General features: G+C 39.5%; 1 protein-coding gene across 1 annotated transcript; it reads right to left on the bottom strand.

Annotated features, from left to right (window-relative positions):
* Nucleotides 1–5,149: 5,149 nt before the first annotated feature.
* On the bottom strand, nucleotides 5,150–22,396 carry LOC127621170 (leucine-rich repeat transmembrane neuronal protein 4-like). The gene is made up of 2 exons (XM_052094672.1): nucleotides 22,340–22,396; nucleotides 5,150–6,696 (listed from the first exon to the last, which is right to left on the bottom strand). Exons 1-2 carry the CDS (start codon nucleotides 22,341–22,343, stop codon nucleotides 5,150–5,152), a joined length of 1,551 nt encoding a protein of 516 aa, XP_051950632.1. The 5' UTR covers nucleotides 22,344–22,396.
* Between the last annotated feature and the right edge of the window lie 270 nt (nucleotides 22,397–22,666).

The raw sequence follows: 22,666 nt of genomic DNA, 5'->3' as shown, positions 1-22,666 counted from the left end.
ACTGGTTTATTTCTCTCGATCTGAAAGATGCATACTTTCAGATTCAGATAAATCCCCGCCACAGGCCATTCTTGAGATTCGCCTCGACGGCCAGGTTTATCAATACACCGTCCTTCCGCTCGCCTGTCCTTAGCACCTCGTACTTTCACGAAGCGCATGGACGCTGGCGCCGCACTCCCTGCGGAGTCAGGGTTTGCGAATTCTGAACTATTTGGACGATTGGCTGATTTTGGCACAATCACATACGGAGCTTCTGTCTCACAGGACAGTTCTCCTCAGTCATCTGAACAGTTTGGGCCTTGCAGTCAATTGGACCAAGAGCTCACTACAGCCCAGTCAGACAATTTCCTTCCTTGGAATAGAACTAGACTCAGTGGCAATGACGGCTCGCTTATCTACACAGCGCGCGCCGTGTGCAGCTACTAGCCGCGTCATTTCAGATGAACAGCCTCACACCTCTGAAGAAGTTTCAGAGAGTGCTAGGCTACATGGCCTCAGCCGCAGCAGTACTTCAACTGGGTTTACTGCGCATGCGCCCGCTTCAGCATTGGCTAAACACCCGCAAGTCTCGCCGGGCTTGGGGCACAGGCCGCCAGCCAATCAGAGTGACTCAGACCTGTATTTCAGCTCTGCAGCCCTGGACAGTGGCCAAGTGGTATCAGCGGGAGTGATGATGGGAGCTGTATCTCGCCGAAAGTCATCTCGACAGACGCGCCCAACACGGGTTGGGGCCGGTCCGCGAGGGCTCTCCGGTTTTTGGCCTATGGTCAGTTCAGGAAAAGCTCCTTCACATAAATTGTCTGGAAATGATAGCGGTCGAGTACGCCGCGGCGCTTCCTCCCGATCATTCAGGGTCACCACGCCCTGGTCCGCCGGACAACAGGTCTGTGGTATCCTATCTAAACCGTCAGGGCGGTGTCAGATCCAGGAACCTCTTCCATCTGACGAAACGCATACTGAGTTGGTCCCAGCGCCACCTGCGCTCGCTGAGGGCGACGCACGTGCCAGGCCACCTGAACGACGGCCCAGACAGACTGTCCAGAGACAATATTCCCCAGGGGAATGGTCCCTGCACGCTCAAACAGTCCAGACGCTATGGCGCATATTCGGCAGAGCAGAGATAGACCTCTTTGCGCCAGAAGAGAACTCTCACTGCCCAATATTTTTCTCGAAAGCGAGGACGCCGCTGGCCCAGGACTGGCCCAACCGCCCGCTTTACGCCTTCCCTCCCGCCTCGCTATTGCCACAGGTAATGCAGAGGATCAGGGAACGCGCCACTCGGTGCTCCTCATAGCCCCGCTGGGAGAATCAAACATGGTTCCCGGAGCTTACGCAGCTGTCACTGACAGCGCCGCGGCCCATCCCAGTGAGAGCAGATCTCCTCTCGCAAGCTCGCGGAACGATCTGGCATCCCCACCCAGAGCACTGGGCGCTACACGCTGGGTGATCAACGACTACCCGTCGCTTTGCCAGAAGGAGTAATAAACACCATCATACACGCTAGAGCCCCTCCACGAGAAGACTCTATGAGTCAAAATGGTCTGTGTTTTCAAAATGGTGCACCGACAGAGACCTGGACCCACGGACATGTGGGGTGTCGCCACTGCTCGTGTTTTTACAAGAGCTGCTGGATAAGGGCAGATCCCCATCCACGCCAAAGTGTACGTGGCGGCCGTCGCGGCGCTCGCTGAACCCCTGCACGGCCAGTCACAGGGTAAAACGAGCTGGTCATCCGCTTCCTCAGGGGAGCTAGAAGGATGAACCCTCCGCTCCCCATCGGTTCCTATCTGGGACCTTTCTATAGTTCTCGAAGCTATGAAAGCCCCCCCTTTCGAACCGCTTCAATCCGTGGATGTGAAACACCTCTCATTTAAAACCGTTTTTCTAACTGCCCTATCATCAGTTAAACGGGTGGGAGACCTTCACGCGCTATCTGTCAGCGCTGCGTGTCTTGAGTTTGGACCAAGTGACTCCAAGGTCATTTTAAAGCCTAGACACGGCAACTTCCCCAAGGTGGTCGGTACTCCTTTCAGAGCACAGATCATTTTCCTTGTCGGCGCTACCAGCATCTGATAGCGAACGCGACGCCAATCTCCTTTGCCCAGTCAGAGCACTGAGATTGTATACTGCGCGCCCGCGATCTTTCAGAAGCTCCGAGCAGCTTTCGCTTCGCTCGAGGGCGCACCAAAGGTCTCGCCGCCGAAACAGACACCGTCCAGATGGATAGTGGACGCTATTGCTGCCGACGTCAAAGACCTACCATGCCCGCTAGGCATTAAGGCTCACTCCACTAGAGGCATGGCCTCCTCGTGGGCATGGTCCAGCGGGATTTCCATTCACGACATATGTGTGGCAGCGGGCTGGGCTTCCCTCCACCTTTGTCAGATTTTACAATCTGGAAGTACCCGCTCTGCAGGCTAAACTGCTAGCGGTTTAATACGCTACAGCTCCCCTGGTGAGCTGCATTAATGGGACACAGTCCACACAGACCGGCACCGTCGCTCTGTCTATGTGCTTATGTACTACACACACACTGGCCCGCACTCTTGCCGGCCAAATATTAATTCCCCACTCACAAGGGCTCCCCCGGGTCCCCCTTAATTCCCTGGGGCTCATGCAGTGGATGCTTGGAGTGCACGGCGTTGACAAAGGGTTCCCGTAGCGTAAGCTAGCTTACGTAATACGAGAGAACCTCTCGTAAGAGAACGAATCGGTTACTAACGTAATCTCGGTTCTCTCTAGATGAGGGAACGAGTATTGCGTAACCGGCCGTGCTCGCGCCACGAGCGATTTTTCGCTTCATTCAATGAAAACCATGGTTCCAGCCTACGAACTACGCTTATATGCACTCTAGTCACACCCTTTTGGCGGGCTTTGATGCAGTGAGCGCGCGGACGCCTCTCATTGGATGCGAGTTCGCCAAGCTCGTCTATAGGCTGCAGCAGTTGCCGCAGAGCAACCAATGAGCTCGCTAGCTAGCCCGCTCAAGGTCTGCAGCTGCCGCACTGCGTTGACAATGGATACAAAATTAAGGATAATTTTTTGGCTTCAATATCTCAGAAAAGATGAATCTTTCCCGTAGCGTAAGCTAGCTTACGCAATACTCGTTCCCTCATCTAGAGAGAACCGAGGTTACGTTAGTAACCGATTCGTTTTCACAGTTGTCAAAAGGCAGAAAAACACATCAATGGGACCAGAAGAGGGCAGAGGACACACGATGGATGCTCTCAAAAAAACAACCATAAAGCAAATGAATCAATACGGAAACAAACACAAGCAGGACAAAGCACAGCTACAGCGTGAATCGCCACTTGTCTCGTTTACATTTAAGAGTAGGCCACTAAAGTGAAATATTAGCTATTAGTGCAAAAGCAAAGACAATCTGAATAGCATTTCAGAACAGATAGTCCTAAACTGCTAAGTCAAACACTTGTAAAATCAGTGTATTTGTTAATTTCATTAATTTACCTCAACAATTATCTCAGCTGACGTTTAGTCACAATCCATCCCATTGGAAAGACAAATTCTCATTAATATCTCAGTTGTATTTCCGAGACAGCAATGAGACTAAATAGAGACTTATAGTCTACTACTACTCTCCTAATCACACTTAACAATGTCAGTTTGCCAACATATCAAGGTTTGCAACCAAAGTCCGAGATTTCAACAATAACTCAAACAGTTCTCATCGAAGTCCAAATTATTTGAAGTCCTAAACTATTTTAATTTCTTCTAAGGAATTTTAAGAGAAACATTAGAGACAAAGTAAATACTTAAATGAAATCTCTGATAGATTCTTCCTAGCTTTTGAACAAGCAACCTCCACTGGGATATGTGCTATTTACAATGTAAAGGAAACCAGCTCCATCTGGGATATGTGCTATTTACAATGTAAAGGAAACCAGCTCCATCATATTTCAAGGCTCTTGAATCTTTTCAAAAGCATTCCCTTGGGCTGGCTCATTACTAGAAGTATAACTGCCATGTGAATTTGACTTAGAATCAACTGAATCAACAAAGCAAGAAATGTTGGCTGTACCATAAGTGTGACCGCCTGCAGAACTGACCCTTATCCTTACATTTCATTACATTGTAAACAACGTGATAAAATTCAAAACGGAGACAGTAATCAAGATGACCTTTAGTGAAAGCCATGGATAATTAGAACTGTCTCTGAATATATTTCCAGCATGTATATTGCCTTTGCTTTTGCCGTTTTGTTGCTTAAAATGTTATTTGTATTGTGTGTACTTTGACTCCCAAGACTAGTTTAATGGCAAAAGGCTTAATGTTTATTTTCTCAGTATCCACTGTGTCTAGACCTCTGTCTTATTGAATTTCATTGGGAGAACCTATGACAATGCATACATTATGGGATGCAATTGCAAGACGAATGTCTCAGATCCTATTGAACATCGGAAGTGGCCATGTGGTCAGAATACATACGAGGATCAGCAATCTGAGTATTTTATTACATCCTGAACTAGTGACTTGTATGACAAAGTACGTGATTAAGGACATTCTTTCAGATCTTTGAATAATTCGGTCACTGCTACCTTGAATCCAAAATGAGGCAAATATTTATCTTGGAACCACACCGATATATTAGCTCTCACATTTCATCAATGTCTTTTTTGTCTTCCTCTACACAAGCAGGCCACCACAATTAATTTGACCCAGAGGCCATTTGCCTGGAGCGTAACACATTGATGTATAACTGCACAAACACACAGAGGATAGGAAAAGACCAATGCACGGAGACTTGGATCCAGTATTTGAAAGTACATACTTCTTTTTGGCCAATCGATAATGTATTTCAGTTAGCAACACACAATGTTTTGCTCTAAGCTAGCAGAGAGATAAAATTTCCAAAACAAATACTTTTGTTTGATGTATAACTAGGTGTTGCCATCTCAATAATGTTTGTATCTTACTCTTCCTGAGGTGAAATGAAGTACACAAAACTTTGAAAAGCATGAAAATTTCAAGACTCAAGTTGTCATGCACTGACCCGTATTTCCTACCCATTAGATGGGAACAGCTAGCGGTGGAAAAGGGGGGAGACAACACATTTTGGTTTGCCTCACATCGACAAGACATTTACCTCTTGTTCCCCGCAGTAGTAATGGATTTTAGGAGTGGCGATGGATCATACCTCACATTCCCGGGAGCCGGAGATGGTGTAGGTACAGGGTCCTGTCCCATTGACAAGTACGTCCATGTTCTCAGAGTTTGTTGGTTTGTAGTCCACATAATATTCCTGAAGCGGGGAACTGAGGGTTCGCTCTGTCTCCCGGGCCTTTTTCCGGCGTTTTCTCACCATGGAATGCTGCTGAAGCTGCTTCATGCTGCTGGGATAATGCTTCCAGGAAACATAGATCACTAGCAAGATCATGGCCACGGACAAGAAGAGGGCGACACTGCCGGCTATTATCTTGTGGAAAGAAACATGCTCAAAGTCCTGCTCAGGGACAGGTGGGAACGCAGCTGTTGGCGTAGGAGCAACAGGATTTTGGGGAGTTATTTTCTCATTCACCCAAAACATAGTGGGCAGGGGCAAACGTCCAGGCTTGAATGGAGAATTTACAGTGGAGGAAATTGGCATGTAAGGGGTCGGGGTTATTTTACAGAAACCGTGTGTGTCAACAGTATCAATTACTTTCTCGCCTTGAACTTCCTTTGGTCCAGCACAAATCATGGTGGTCTCCTTGTTCCCCTTGAAGTTCCTCAACCATGCCACAAGGGGACAAAGGCTGGGGCTGCATTCCCAGATATTTCCTGCAAGACTGATTGTAGTAAGAGATATCCAAGCAGCTATGGCCTCTTGAGACACATTGGTAAGCTTATTGGAGTCCAGATTTAGAGTCTGCAAATTAGGGAGACAGTGGAAGATGCCCGGATCCAATACCTGCAGGTCATTCCCGGAGAGATCTAGCTTTTGCAAAGATGTCCAGGTCCATGTAATCCCCTGGATAATTGACTTTATCCGATTCCATTGCAGATACAAAGCCCGGAGGTTGTTCAGCCTTGGGAAATGAGAGAAATTGATCTTTGAGAACTGGTTGTGCTCCAGGTGTAACTCGGTCAGTTTTAGAAGTCCTGCAAAAGCATTACGCGTAAGACTCCTCAGTCGATTATAGCCCAAATCAAGGAACTCTAGGTTTCGACAATCCTGAAACACTCGCATGGGAACTGTCTTGAGGGAATTCGATCTGATGTGGAGACTCAACAGTTTGCGCAATCCTTGGAACTGATTTGGCTGCAGGACTTGCAATTTGTTGTAGGAGAGGTCCAGATTGCGTAAGTTGGGTATTGAATGAAACGTGTTATTTTCCAAATGTGTGATCTTGTTGGAGCTCAGGATCAACTCCTTTAGTCTTCGAACACCCTGAAAGGCTTGCTTGTCCACTACATTGATGTAGTTGTGGTCGAGGTACAGCCAAACAAGCTGACCGAGGTTGGCAAACTGACCAGCCCTAAGGTTTGCCAAGCTGTTGTAACGCAGAGAGAGGCCCTGGCATCCTAAGGACACATTCTTTGGCATGTCACGGAAGGCATTGGACTCACAATACACTATTTTGCCATCGCATCGACAGCTTCGGGGACATGGTTTCTCTCTGACTCTGCCTTGGGAAGCCAAGAGCCAGGCCTGCACAAGCAGGGGGATCATAAGCCAACGGGATCTCACCAGGGATCCTGCGTCAAACACAAGGAGAAAGAGGGGATAAGCCAGTTTGGTCAAAGCTGATCCTACTTAGTAAATTTTCAAGTCTGTCATTTTGTATTTAGTCAAAGAAATAAAAAATAAATACCAAAAAAATACTTAATGTTTCCTGCAACACAGTTTGTATGAAACAGACTATCAAATTACATAGTCGATGTTTACTGAATAAAATATTGCATGTAGGAGGGAAGTAAGAACTTTATTCGTGTTGCCCTCAAATTTTAATTTCCCTCCTCTTCATTTTACATTAATGTGATTACCATGCAAATTGTTCGGCTTGAACAGTATTCTTTCAAAAATGCCAATGTCAATTAATTTTTCAGTGCGTAATGAGTTTATGTACTTTAATTAAAAATGAAAGCAAATATACACCTTTACCTTGAAGCAACCAATACAGCTTAAAAGGCAAGAGTAACTTTATTCCAATAAAGGAGTTAATACAACTTCTCACACTCCTTCAAGGTTGGTTTAATAACCATTACACATTGACTCAATTACAAAACAAAAATTAATAAGGAGTCAATAACTACGCCCCCCACCCCCACCCCAACAAACACATGAGCCTGCTGAAGAGAAACCGTATGGATGAGTAAAAACAATGTTAATCCTAAAATTACTGCACTCCATGTTCATGGTTCTAATTAAATCAACACAATAAATAGAAATAACCATATGTACAGTGCATTATATAAAGGACATGCAACATCTTCATTTATCTTCATATGAGGGCTGCTGTGACAAATTGGAACAACAGGGTGAACTTTAAGAAACTTCAAGATGTCATGTAGGAGCAATAATTTTTAATAGATGGAAGCAAAAGTAGACAAGCAGGAATTTCAGCTCTCTTGCTGTTATCTGAGGGATCTTTTTCTCAGGTAAGCGATGGATGGGGCTTTTTACAGGCCAAGCATGAGCCAACATTGACAACAACATCTCACTACTGTTCTTAGAGGAACAACAGGAAATTATTGGTTTATCTTTAGTGGCTAGCACAAAGCCACACCATTCGAACCTTTAATCATATTACACCTATTGAGTAAATATAAAAGTAATTGTATAAGTCTACAATAGTGAGTGCAGCGCTGAGCAGCAATGCGTTTAAATCATCCGGCCCAGCAACTGTTTACTGGCCTCCTGATCTAATCTGAGCATTCTGTGTAGGTCAATTGAATGTAATAGTCTAATCTAATAGTCTCAAAGACCAAGCGTGGGCTGGCCAAACAACCTGTTATCTACAGGACAATCAGTTCAGTATGGCTTTGCAAATTGACTTCAAATTAATTTCAAATAATGAGACAAACATAGTCCCTAATGTATTTTTGAATAGTTTGTAGTAGGTGCGTTAGAGCGCAAAGTAGCAGAGGTTCAAGGTTAGTTTAAGGGCTAACCATGGACCCTTTTCACATTTCCAGGTTTGTACTGCAAAAGTAAACAATTGCAGGAGAAACAGTAGAGCTGGCGTGTAGAAGTGGCAGACCATTGTCAAAGTTATTAAAGAGTTCCCTTTTGATCCAACAACAAAAAACTAAATCCACTATTACATGTCCACAACTTTACGAAAGAGGAAAATTAGGAGGAAAGAGTCGGAGATGCTAACTTTACTGTCAATTCCTCAGCAGCATTTAAAACTTTACATAATGGTGCTATAGTTGAAAGGTATGTATAGGTTATCCAGTAAATTCTTGTTAACACTTCTAAGCAATGTAATGTCACAGTTCACATGAATTAATATACAAACTATTGATTCATTCATTCATTCAACAAAATAGCTAGGAAGCAAGCTAGCTAGCTAGCAAATACATCAAGTAGATAATCACACTCACCATCATGAGATTCATCCTCAAACAATAATTTTTACTTTCTTTTAGCTTCTGATATTTTCTTCATTTAAATGTTATGGGGTAGGTTGTGTAGTGATGAAGTAATCGGCACTGCAGCAGACTAGTTTGCTAACACAAAGTACAGTCATAAACTGTTAATACACATTGAACAATGTAGCCTACATTAAGCGAGAATGGAGAAGTTTGCTATATTTACCCTGCTAAACTAAAGCATAAATATGTAATCAAACTCTGTGAAAAGGGTTGTAAAAGTAATTCTACAATAAAAGACCTTGTTACTGCTGCTTGTAAGTCCAAAGTATTAGAGTTTAGTGCCACATAATGGCCCTGAGATGGACTGGCCACCTGTCCAGGGTGTCCAGAACTGTTATAAAAAGTCACATACTTGCACTAAAAAATGCTGGGTTATTTTGTTTTCAACCCAAATGCTGGCTTGGGCCTTTTGGGTCATTTTATTTGGTTATTTTCTCTCTGTGGGTAGTTTTTTGTGTAACCCAGCCTCTGGGTTAATGGCTGGGTAATTTTCACTGACAGTTGGAACTATACATCCCTTCCACCACCCAACCCAGCGGCGGCATCAGAACTGCCCAGCTGCTGAATTACCTGAAGCAGGCTTTTTGGATCGCCTTCAGGAGTTAGCGCGGAAAAATCGGAGCGTTTATTCGGGGAAATAAGGTTTGTGTCAGTATTTTTTATCAATAAAATCATAACTGTGTTCACCAGAAAATGCGAAGATACCGTTCCATGATCAGCACTTGACAGCTCAAATGACATCAACTGTTATAAATGTCACGCTAGCTTCGTGAGCTTTGGCTTTGCTAGCTTGTATTGCCCACTGGACGCTGAATAGGTTTATTTACTGGCTCCTTTCTGCAAAATTTGCCAAATTGAATCCAAAATATATCACCTACTTGATTAATTTAGTTCATACCCTGTATCACCCTGTCTACATCGGACACGAGTGTAGACAGGGTGATACAAAACAATGCATTGCAGATATGAAGGCCATTTCACAACACTCGTGTCAGGGGCTTCAGGGCTTCAACACACTGCTCTAGGCAAGCGTCATGCCGTGCTTTGTCCAACACTTGAAAGGTAAACATTGCAATCTGAGGTTTTCTTTGCAGTTTAAAAACATCACCAGTGAGGCCAAAAAATCACAAACTGGTGCAAACTTCGACCTGTCTTTGCACAGAAACATTTAAATTTATTAACCATGCTTCCAGTATTCGGATGGCTGTTAGATTGCTAATATTATGGGTTGATATCTTTCTTTAACCTTTTTTCTTTTCTTTCTTATTCTATTTTTGTAGGTTGGAACAAATATGGTGGAGTACCTCCATCAGGCTGAGATGTTAAGTCCTTGTTCCTCTATATCCAAAACTGGCCTGCACATAGAACATTGAAATTCTTATTTTAATTGTATTAATTTTATGGATTGTATTAATTCCTTACATAAATAGTGTTCTAGTAATATACAGTACACTTGAATTATAAGTAACATTTAAAGGGCTAGTTCACCTAAAATTGAAAATACTTTCATCATTTGCTCACTCCCATTCCATCCCAGATGTGTATGGCTTTCTATCTTCTGCAGAACACATCTATCATATCACTTTTGAAGATAAGGATTTAACAACTGGAGTCTTATGGATTACTTTCATGTTGTCCTTATGTACTTTTTAGAGCTTCAAAGTTCTGGCCACTATTCACTTGCATATAATGGACCAACAGTGCTGAAATATTCGGAACAAAAACAAGTAATTTTAGAAGCAGCAGACAGGCGTACACATCCTTTTAATAATACAATGGGTGTTTAATGTTTGTAATGCCTAGTGTATTTAACATTAATTATAAATGTCTCTTTATTGTTCTGCATGTACTCAAAAAAAATGGTTTTGGGGCACTGTTCGTTCTACCCAAATGTTTTTTGTTAAAATAACCCACATATATTTATTTTCCCATCAAAACACTATTGTATTGCGTTTAAGTAACTTAAGTTGTGTAATGGTCCACTATACTTAATTATCAAGCGTTAAATTAAAGTAAGTGGTTTGATTTCGCGAGTCAAAAAAACCGGATGTGACGATTTCCAACGTATTGGATGAAGACGGCGCGCGCGAACGAGGTGACAACGAGGTGCATGGTGTCAGTATCATCCAGGTAAGAAAAGTTAATTATAAAGTTATTCCGAATGCAAAGTGTTTAATTTCTTTTAGTGTTTCGTTAAGTCTGTTCTGGGATGCTTTTAATATTGTTTAACTATCAAATATTGTGTTGAATGTGTTGATTACGGTATTAATTGATGATTGCATTCGATTAAAAAGATGCGAGTTTAATTGTGGTTGTGGAAAACGCATGATTCTCTGTCGTGTAATACTTAATATGTATGTGTGCTCGTGGAACAAATTATTTTACAATAATTCAAAATGGTTTTCAGTCGAAGTAATGAAATGACTAACGAGGGACATTCTAAGATGTTTAATGTGGCTAACAGTGATATTATACAAATCTAATAATATATATATATATATGATAAACCTTACAATGTGCAGATAAACAGATGAACCCAGCATATGAATGCAACGCGTTTAGTTCATATTCTGGGTTAATCTGTTTATAACGTCAGCCTGTAGTTTATTAATAAGGTATGGAACTTAATGTTACAGAATTTGATCTTTTAATATTAAATTCTCAGTATTAAGTATTTAGCCAGCTTAAGCATTTATAACCTGTGAGTAAATTTGCTTTTCTGTACATAGTATGCTTTATTAGTGTAGTATGGTTAGTATTAGTACATTAAACACATTAAGCGTTTTAGAATGTCTAACAAAACATCCCAGTGCTTTAATCTAAGCTACAGTCCCAGTAAAATTGGCTGAAGCTCATTCGCCTGTAGACGGATATATTTTTACATGTTTTCTGATGTTCTTTTTTTATGACAGTATGTTTTTCATTATGGTTTTTCCAGTTCATCACTGCCTAAATTTGGTGAAATGAAGGAATGCCACAACTTTGCTGATTTGAAAAAACAACGTTTTGGCTAAGGTAAGTGAAGCTCCTTTTTAGGATTTATAAAAAGTAGTAATAATTTTGCAAACTTTGTTACAACCCACGGCTTTGCACAATGATAGTATTTAAAGTTTTACGAATGACGCTAAAGCACTGATTGAGCTGTGAGCAGACAGTGTAAATCAATGCACTGTAGAAAAGAGTGACTATAAATGAGAAAAAACAAAGTTGGAATGTTATTTAAATTAAATCAATTATTAAATTAAATTAAGGAAAACAATTATCAGTTCCATATCAGATTCCAGATGATCAATGGCTTATGCCTCGGCCACTATATTGGGTATAACAAATTCATTTTCATGTGTTTGTAGGTTTGTGCAGAATTTGAGAGAATTACGACAATCCCATTGGTGTCAACATTCTTTGCCAAGCTGGATGGATACTCCGGAAAACTAATGAAGATGTTTGCAAACCGAGGAGTCGTCCTTGGACAAAGAATTAAAAACCTCTTCGTGCCCACTACACGGGTATGAAAAACTGCACTCAACAAAACCTTTTATTAAAACATTATTCTCTCACTGGCCACTGACTTTTGGGGTTATGCTCATGAGCATGCATAAAAACAACCCACAGACTTAATAAGATAAGGTTTATTACCATGATAAATACAATAAATACAAAGTATTACTGTAAACTGACAGATGTTACATATAACATTTTGTTCATCATATTGAAAGACATTTCCAACAGCTGCTTTTCCACCATTGGACCAAACCATTCTCTTTGTTTAACTGTTCCATTCTGTGCCGATCCTGCCCAGCTGGTATGGATATGGTTTATATAACCATATACGGTTTAATAACGCTTGGCAACGTTGGAAAAGTGGCTAATGTTTGTTAGAAGTACATCTTGACTGCTTGCCTGTATTACCCTTAAAGGGATAGTTCACTTTAAAATGAAAGTTCTGTCATCATATACTCACCCTCATGTTGTTTCAAACCTGTATGAATTTCTTTCTTCTGCTGAACAGAAAGGAAGATATTTAGAAGAATGTCGGTAACCAAACAGTTATCTGGTCCCATTGACTTCCATATAAAAAATGTTTTATACTATGGAAGTCAATGGGACCAGATGACTGTCTGGTAAAGTAATAGAAGTAAATAATCAGGCAAGTAATAATAGATGAATGTTATTTGCATCTTTAGACTGATGACATTGAAGTGAGGAGAGCATGCATAATCAAATCTCTCTGTGCATACCTGAACGAAGACCCTAGCAGTCTGGTTTGGGAGTATATGGTGAGTATGTGCTTTTTAAAATGTTGCTGTATTTTCAAAGATGCTTAAAGGGGTGGTTCAGGATTTTCGACATCGGACCTCATTTTCAAGTGAGCCTGGTTGTTATTCATCAGTGGAGACAGTTTTCAAAAAAATTCATCCAGCCCTTACTTTTGGATAGTTCGCTGGTGCTAGGCTAGCGAAGTCAGCGGTGCACGTTAGCCTGCCATTAAAAACAGATTTACCCACTCCACAGTACACCAAAAGCAAATAAATTATAACGCCAGACTATCGATGTAAATGTCTGTTGAGAGTATAATGTTAGAAATCAAACTACCCTTTCATCACATTGCATTAGTTATAATTTGTTCCCTGTATTTATAAGCAGTCTACAGCAGCGGCGGAGTTATATTTGGTTACCTAGGAAACCGAGAGAGCCGGTCCACATAACAATCACGCAAGTGTATTGTAAATGTAATGCGATAATTGAGATGCAAGAGTACTTTGATTTCTAACATTATTCTCTCAACAGACATTTACATCGATAGTCTGGCGTTATAATTTATTTGCTTTTGGTGTACTGTGGAGTGGGTAAAACTGTTTTAATGGCAGGCTAACGTGCACCGTTGACTCGTGCTAGCCTAGCACCGGCGAACTATCCAAAAGTAAGGACTGGATGAGTTTATTTTAAAACTGTCTCCATTGATAAATAACAACCAGGCTCACTTGAAAATGAGGTCCGATGTCAAATCCTGAACCACCCCTTTAAAGGGTTAGTTCACCCAAAAATGGAAATTATGTCATTAATGACTCACCCTCATGTCGTTCCAAGCCCGTAAGACCTCCGTTCATCTTCGGAACACAGTTTAAGATATTTTAGATTTAGTCTGAGAGCTTTCTGTCCATCCATTGAAAATGTATGTACGGTATACTATCCATGTCCAGAAAGGCAATAAAGACATCATCAAAGTAGTCCATGTGACTACAGTGGCTCAATCTTAAGTTTATCAAGCGACGAGAATACTTTTTGTTCGCAAAAAGTAAACAAAAATAACGACTTTATTCCACTATACATTTCCTTCTCTCTGGGCCTCGAGTGAGTTCACGTAGTGTAATAGCGTAGCGCATCTGTGTTGTACACACGCATCACACACATGACCATCGTCAGCCAATAGTGAGCCTACGTGCGACGTACAACACAGACACGCTACGCTATTACACTACGTGAACTCACTCGAGGCCCAGAGAGAAGGAAATGAATAGTGGAATAAAGTCGTTATTTTTGTTTACTTTTTGCGCACAAAAAGTATTCTCGGGTGAGTCATTAATGACATTATTTTCATTTTTGGGTGAACTAACCTTTTAATGTTTTGTTAAAGTTAATACACAGGAATTTAAGAGTACTTGTTTTTTTTTTTTTTAATATCCCTTCTAGGATACAGACGTTGCCAGCACTGAGGAGGTGATCCAGAAGACTGTTATGGGAATTTATGTCATAAGACATGAAGGTGCAGACATGGAAGACAGCCCAGCAGATCTTGGAGTGGTATTAGAGGGTCAAAAGGTTCTTCAGGACCTTACCAGTGTCCCATATGCAGCAGCCATGTTGCTGGGACTGATTTATGGACTGAACCTGAGCTACCCTCCTGAACTAAGGTACACATTCGAAGTCCTTCAAAAAATAATTCTGGAGCTAGATGGCAACAAGTTGTCCAATAAAGTACAAACACTGAAGACAAAGCTCTTCTCTGATGTGTTTGAGTAAGGACTCTAACATTCTGGCATTCCAGGAACAGTCCTTAATATTAAAAAAGGGCAATATTTTGATTTTCTATTGCAGGTTACACTTGTTGTATTTTCAATGTTCAAAATTGTTGAACTTAGTTGCAAGCTGCCTATTTGGTGCTTGGTGCATGTGATATTTTCTGTGAAAGATGTCTAGTACATTTTAGCAGTTATATGTCATTTGATAATTGTTAAACGTATCGTTAGACACATTGCCATCTGGACGTTTTGGTTGCATGGAGGATTTTTTTATATTATTGTATTGTGTGAATTTGTTAAAAAAAAAGAAAAAAGTTGTATTTCTCTTACCAAGTTTTATAGAATTTTAATTTACACTGAATTTGCAGAAGTCTTTTGAATTTTTTTGAACAATGTGTAAAAGTAATTTTTGATGATGTTAATACATTTGCACAAGTTTAAAGAGTTGAATGTATGGGTGAGCAGGCTGTTAATAACTGTTTATTGCAACTGTTGAACAAATACAGTTTGATAATTTGTTACATATCTTGTCTTTTTATGACTCTACAAAACAATCACAGACAAACAAATGCTGCTTTGAAAGGAGTAACTTTAAATAGATACTACTGAGTTAAAGTAACAAGAACTAATTGGATGGAACCACTGTCCATAATTTAAATGAGTTATTTGAAACAAATCTCCTTGTGTTTGTTGAATGTAACCTATTTGGACAGTTTTAAATAAACTACTGCATGTTCACTTAACCGATTTAAGTTACAGGGAAGCAATTCCATTGAGTTAGTTCAACATTAATATTTCACATAGATTCTTCCCCATTCAGTTGTGTTGTCCCAACACAAGGAGTTTACATAGATTCAAAAAATTCCATTAACGTTAATAAAAAGCAATTTGCTTGTGTGGAACCACTGTCCATAATTAAATTAAGTTTTTAAAGAATAATTTTTTTGAGTGTGCTGTTTATTGAAACATTGTAAAATAGTTGAAATCTACTTATGGTAGCTCCTTTATTTTTGGATGAAAATAAATACATTCAATTTCATCCAAAAATAAAGGAGCTACCATGTTTACACATTTGTTTATGGTGTGGTTTAATTTACTATATGTTTTTAAGGATAAAACAATCTTATGGTCTCAAATAAACCCAGCATTCCTCTAAAAATGAACCTTCATTTGGGTAGAATAATAAACCATTTGCTGGGTTAAAATTAACAACTCAACTTGCTGGGTTAGTTTAGCCCAACGTGTGTTCTGTCCCATATTTAAACAGCAGCTGGGCTAAAAATGAACCAATATACTATAACTATAATTTAGAATTAAGCTATGATTTAAGGTAGCACAAACGGTATGAGACGAGTCATGCAACAAAGTTTAACGATAAGGATTAGGGGTTTGTTTAAATCCATAAGCTTAAGCATGAGCTATAGTAATAGAGATTCTAGCCTTAGCAGAAACCACTAATAACGCTAGCTAAGAAATAATAATACAGTATTCAAATTTTTACCTAATTAGGAAACCTTTCCATGGCCACATTACATGGTTGCTCAGAATTGATATACATGTAGTAAATATGATTCTACAATACTGTTTTTTCTTCATTTAGGCAAAGAATTCCAGCCTTTGTTCGGCATGTCGCTTGGAAAGGCCAGGACAGCCTAATTAGAAAAAGAGGGGTGGGTTAATCAATTTGCTCTTTGCAATGTTACCAGCTACATGGTACACCGTGGGCAAGATCATGCTGAGTTATTCAAAAGGTATGCAAGGACACAAGGAGCAACTGTACAAACCCGAAAGCATTTGCAATACATTTTTTAAAGTTATAATTAACTCTCACGGTGTACTGGCTAGTCACCCACAACTCATATCTTTCTTCATGTATATGCACAAAACATAACTGCATTTTGCCCTCCCCCTACATCATCCTTTCAATTCATCATGATAAAGGAACAGCAGTCAAGATGCAGTTAAATAGCGCGTGTAAACCAGCCCTTGATCCTAAAACTCATTCATCAACCCTCTACCAAACACATTCTGATATAAGAACCACAATTTCTGCAAAGTCGTCCTTTGGTAGAGCAATCTGACTAATGGTATGCATGCTAGATACCCCTGTGAAAGACAAATCACAAATGAGATCCCTTCGATATGAACAAGGAGAGAGAGAAGTAAGTGAACCCAAATGTAGTATTTAATGAAGACGACGACTATACCAATTAGGGTTGCCACTTCTGAAGTTTTAAAATAAGGGACACTTAAATGGGGATGTTGAGGATGTTGCTAAAACATCCTCCACAGTTATAGCAATAAATGTGTTGTTAATATGCATTATTAATAAAAATTGTATAACCTTTTTATATGCTGAAATGACAACTTTCCTGACCCATGACTTACATAGACCTTTTATTTGTTAAAAATATATTTAGTTTTATTTTTTCGATAATTTGTCTCCTTTGCCTTATTTATGTACACATTTTGGTTGGTTTATACATGTTTTTTTTTTTTTTCTTCCTTCACCTGTACTTTCTTTATGACTCAGTGATTGTATTCATACATAGATTGATTGTATTGAACATTTATATAGAAAAACATCCACAGTTTTAACACCATTTGTGGACATTTTGGACGGTCATTTACCCACCATAGGCACATTTTCCAATTTATATCAATGTTTAATTAGCAATCTGGAACAATTTCACTGTGACGCCATCTGACCAGCTTAAATATGGGACAAATCGAGTCCCGTATTAGCTTGATGCAGGACGCATCATTTTATCTTTAAATACAGGACGATCCCGTAATTTACGGGACGGGTGGCAACCCTAATACCAAAACAAATAACACAAGGCTTGATGAACAATGGAGCTACTTAGCTCAATGCTAAAATGGACGAGACTAGACAGTGAGTGAAGAAACATGAGGGAATATCTACAGGCATGGGAATTAACAACACGAGGAACAGCTGTGAACACTGATGGAAAACAGGTTAAACTAATGATGAGGATGCTTGCTGGGAATTGTAGTGTGGGGAACAACTACAACATGAAGGTCCATGAAGGGGTTAAACTAAAAGTCTGTGAACATGAGGAAAGTTGAGATGAAGGGATATGACAATCTCAATAGTTTCTCCTACACAGCAGTTAGATGAAATGGAGAGCAAACTGGCTTTTTGCTGAAGTGTCCTGCTTCTCGGATTGTTCTCCTGAGAAAAAGACCTCAGTTATCTCATATGTGTCTCTCTAGAATTTTAGAAAATCTCAAACTGTCCTTAGATTTAAGGGTGTGTTCACACTTGTAGTCCAGTTTTCTTGGTCCCCTTGGTCCAGACTAAAAATGTAAATGATACATTTAGTCCTGGTTCTTTGAGCGTTCACACTGGCATTTTTAACAATGAACCTAACGATACAAAACCAAAGGCATCAGGGAAATGTCACGACCTGATTGGACAGCTTTTATAACATATATTTATAACGGATATTTACCGAACATCCAAAACAATGCTGGTGAAATGCGCTCATTGGATGTATATATGGTGGTATTTTTACCAGCTGAGAACAAACAAAGAGTTAATACAATGTGTAAAGGACACAAAACAGCATCAGGAATTCCTCCGTTGCATACACAAATTAAGATATGCTGCAAGGACAGTTGATGAGAAGAACCAGGTATGCTTGAGGTCAGTATTAGGCAAATTACTTCCTGTTTTTGGTCTGTTTAGATGTCTGTGGTCCATGTTGCGTTCATATATCAATCGAACCGTACCAGAGATCATTTGGAAGTGGACCGAGACCCACTTTTCAGGTGTATCGGTCCCCTTGTTTGGTGCGCTCCAAGGTTCGGGTGACAGCGTTCAAACTTGTTCAAATGAACCGCACTAACAGAGCAATCACACCAGAGTTCGTTTCAATCGAACCAAACCTGCCAAGTGTGAACACATCCTTAATGTCTAGAACCAGCCCTGCATGTAAACAAGGTTTTCTTGCATTGTCAGATTTTTAAGATGATTTTTGGTGGTTATTCCAAAATCTGCTGACAGCCGTGTACATGGATAATTTACATTTTCTGATTTCAAATATTGAGTGGAGTAAATATTACATAACCACTACTTACTTTACTATTTTTCTATAGTTCTAACATTTCAATATGAAATTCAATAAACTTCTCATCAACATCTTTTGAGACAAAATGATCTCCGCAATACTATCTATATTTATTACTTAGTAATTTTATTCTTACAGTCAACAATTGTTTCATTAGTTTCTATTTTAATTTCCCAGCATAGTTTAGACAATATGGTTTTTGTTAAAAATGTATATGAAATGTACTTTTTCTTGCAATTTTCTCAATTTAAAGACCCCATAAAATCAAAATAAGTTTAAGAGTCCGCCCATGAGTGTTAGCGTTAAAGTCATTTATATGCTAGTGTTCTCCTAAACAGAGACAAATTTCACTATTAGCAGATATACACATTTAAAATACTTTATCTTCAAGAAAGATGGACCAAATATTTTGGTCACTCATTTTGCACTACATAGATTTTGTCCAATCAAATACTCTCTAGAATGAAAATGCCACACCCCTTTCAACTGACTAGCAGGTAGTAAATTACAGTTCATGGGTGTGAAGCAAACAAAAGTGTATTTACCATTTAAATAATATGATGAGGCCTTCAATATGTCCCACCTAAACTTCCTGTTTCAGTAGAAAATACATCAACACAGGAAGTGCGTTTTCGAACATTAAGCAATTTCTTAGGTAGGGCTGATTTGGAATCAACTCTGATTCTGATTCCAGGTTTTCCAGACTAATTTTCTCAATTCTTGAGAAAAAAAATGAAAAGCGAAATCTTACAGTAAACACTGCAATATAAAATATACCTAAAGGTGCTGTAAACGATTTTAGTGTTCTGAAGCTTTCACGTGACACAGCCATTGAATTAGCCACGCCCCTTCATTCCAAAACCCTGCCCTCCAAAGATAATTTTGAGACCAAAACCGAGGAAAAGAGCATCATTGTTTGTTCCTGTGGCTGTCAAATTCAACAGTTGCACAATAGCGCCCTCAACTGACAAACATTATGAATCATAGCCTCAATCATCTGCTTTAAAATCAACACTAGGAGAACGAGCAAAATGATTGACAGGTGAAAAGCATCAATGTCACATTTTTGCTTGCTGTTTACAAAGTCTACAGCTGTCACAGAACGGTGTGATATCTCAGGACACTCATTTCATTAATATCTCTAAGGGAGTAGGAACATTGTTTGCTTTTCCATGAAAAACTGCTTACAACACCTTTAATATAATTTATGATTGCGAGTATAAATGATACAATATAGAGTCAAATTGTAACACAACTAAACTAAAAGCCTAAATTCTGAACAGCATCACCACAAGCCTAAGAAAATATCACAACAATGGTTAGCCAACTTTTCAGTGATAATCCCATCTGTGATTTGTTTCTGTGTGAGCAGGAAAAGCATAATCTAAAACCAGCAGTGCTAATCTCAATCAAAGATAATCTGACACAAAATTGAAGAGCTCTAAAGCAGTCCCATAACATTCAAATCAGAGCCTAAATCCAAAAGCCACAAAAGAGATTTCACATCTAAACTTTTTCTTTATTCCTCCTTTCAAGCTTAATGATATTTCCATTACCCACTTTTTAATTTCCCCCAGACAGCATGGGTCATATCAATAGAGTCCGTTAGCACAGTTTAGCCAATCAAAACGGAGAATAACATACGGCTACTGTGTCCATTTCTTATTGTGTGATATGTTTTCAGTCTCTGCCTCTCCAGTTATCTGTTTTGACACCCTATTCACTCTATTACATGAGAAAGCTCTCAGGCATTTAATTTGGGACAATCTTGTGTCCAGATGCCTATTCATATGCTGTGTTCTTCGAGACAGGTAGATAGAGCACGAAACGGGAGAGGGTTTTGGAAATTAGCTTAGAGTCTTATCTGTTCTATAGCATTATAATATTGCAGTATAGTACTTAATGGGAATATGAGAGTTGTTCTTCATGCTGTGGTATTATAATCTTGGATTTCTGTACAGTCTTGTTTAAGCATGACAGCATGGGACAATAGTATCAAAATAAATGAGTGACAGGTAATGCAACATAACATGATGTTGACATGACAGTTACATTCTGGTAAATATTATGACAGAAATGTCTAATCCGCGGCTACATACTATATTAACACTTCAGACTTAAAGAAACACATTTATGTTGTAAACAGGTGACTTTAATTCAAACTTGCAAGACATGTCTAGGTCCTATTTCACCCAAAATCAAGCATTAAGAAAATTAAGTCTATTTTAGGGACCATTAAAATTTATATGGTCATACATAATATTTAGCATTATTTTCATGGCTTATTTTCATTACTGTATTACAGTAATGCTCTCTCTCTCTCTCTCTCTCTCTCTCTCTCTCTCTCTCTCTCTCTCTCTATATGTATTATTTATTTTTTTGCACAACAGTAATCAAAGTATGCAATTAATGTCATAATGGTATGTCCAAGCTGCTCTTTTCCCTTAAAAACCTTCATTGGACATTCTGTTAGATCCTTCTGAGTTCAATGCAAGACAGAAAGTAATACAGGTTTGGAACGTCATGAGGGTGAGTAATAATAATGATACAATTGTAATTAATTTAGGAGCAAACTATTCATTTGCGTCATACTTCTTTCCTATGAATGATTGTTTTTCATACAGTATGCAGGGTGGTCACTGAGAAATGGGGGAGGCAGAGTATTATTTATGATCTGATTATGATTATTTATGATGGGGGCTAAAGCACCATCTGTGCTCTCAAGAATTACAGAATGATTTCAGAGGTATCCCGTGGGATGAAAGTCTCAGTTTTCTAACATTTACTAGGGAAACAACGGACAGGCAACAGTTAAAACAGAATCAAGACCTCTGTGCTCCATGCAAAACAAATAACTGCATAAACCCAATGTATTCAAAGAGTAAATCATAGTATTGCATTATTGCAAGATTATTTGTCCCAAATGCATCAATCAAAAGTCTTCTTCTTTTTTTATTTTTTTTTGCAAGTATGCAATGTATATATATATACATACATTGCATACTTGCAAAAAAAAAAAAAAAGAAGACTTTTGATTGATGCATTTTGATATATATATATATCAGTGCATATGTCCATCATACAATGCATGTTGTTAGTTATTAGTATTTCACATAGTGGATACTGAGTGCAGTGTAATAAACATTGCTTTAACAGTCTGATCTTTTACGAAGAAGTACAAATGAGGCATTGCACAATATAGATGCGAGTTATGATCACAAGAATTTATAAGCATCATCGACTCCAATCAGGGTAGCAAAGCATCACACAGAGGCAGCCTGTTGATCTTACAATGCATGCACAACACCCACGCAATACAACATTTTCACGTGAATTCAGTGTCTATATGATGTCTGTACAGGTATGCGTGATGAAAGTTGCCGCGCAACCATCAAGGACGTTTTCAGAGAGACATGTATGTACCTTAAACACATGCATCACTTCCTTAATGCAATTAACGGTGCAATGCTACAGTGTTTAAAGAATTATCTCGTATGTGTGCGGGTTTTCTGATCTCTGATATTCATTATATATCGTCACAGAACTGTTAAATATTGCCAAAGAGCAAACAGACCACACGGAGTTAAATCGGAGTATAGAGCCACAGCAAAATCATTTGAAACCTACCCATTTCTACGTAATTGTCGGATTCCAGCAGGTTTTTTACAGCCTTTTGGTGTTTGATTCCCGATCCCGCATGGCACCGTCTTTAAACGCGCAAAAAGGAGCACCTGCCCAAAGCTGCGCCGCGCGAGATGCTGACGAGCTTGAGAAAACTCCGGCAACAGGAGCGTTATTTCAATTCCGCAGCTGCGCTATTAAGCAACATGTCCAAGGGAACGCCAATCCTACGAGCTCTTCCCAGCATAAAAAACGACCATTTAGATATTCTTAATGGGAATGACCCAACACATAGAACATTTCCAGACCATATATAGTTGTGTGCGTGTATAT

Source organism: Xyrauchen texanus, chromosome 27, assembly GCF_025860055.1.
Source record: "Xyrauchen texanus isolate HMW12.3.18 chromosome 27, RBS_HiC_50CHRs, whole genome shotgun sequence".
In the NCBI taxonomy this organism is placed as follows: Eukaryota; Metazoa; Chordata; class Actinopteri; order Cypriniformes; family Catostomidae; genus Xyrauchen; species Xyrauchen texanus.
Note: the sequence above shows the minus strand (reverse complement) of the source record. Positions and strands in the feature narration are given on the sequence as shown.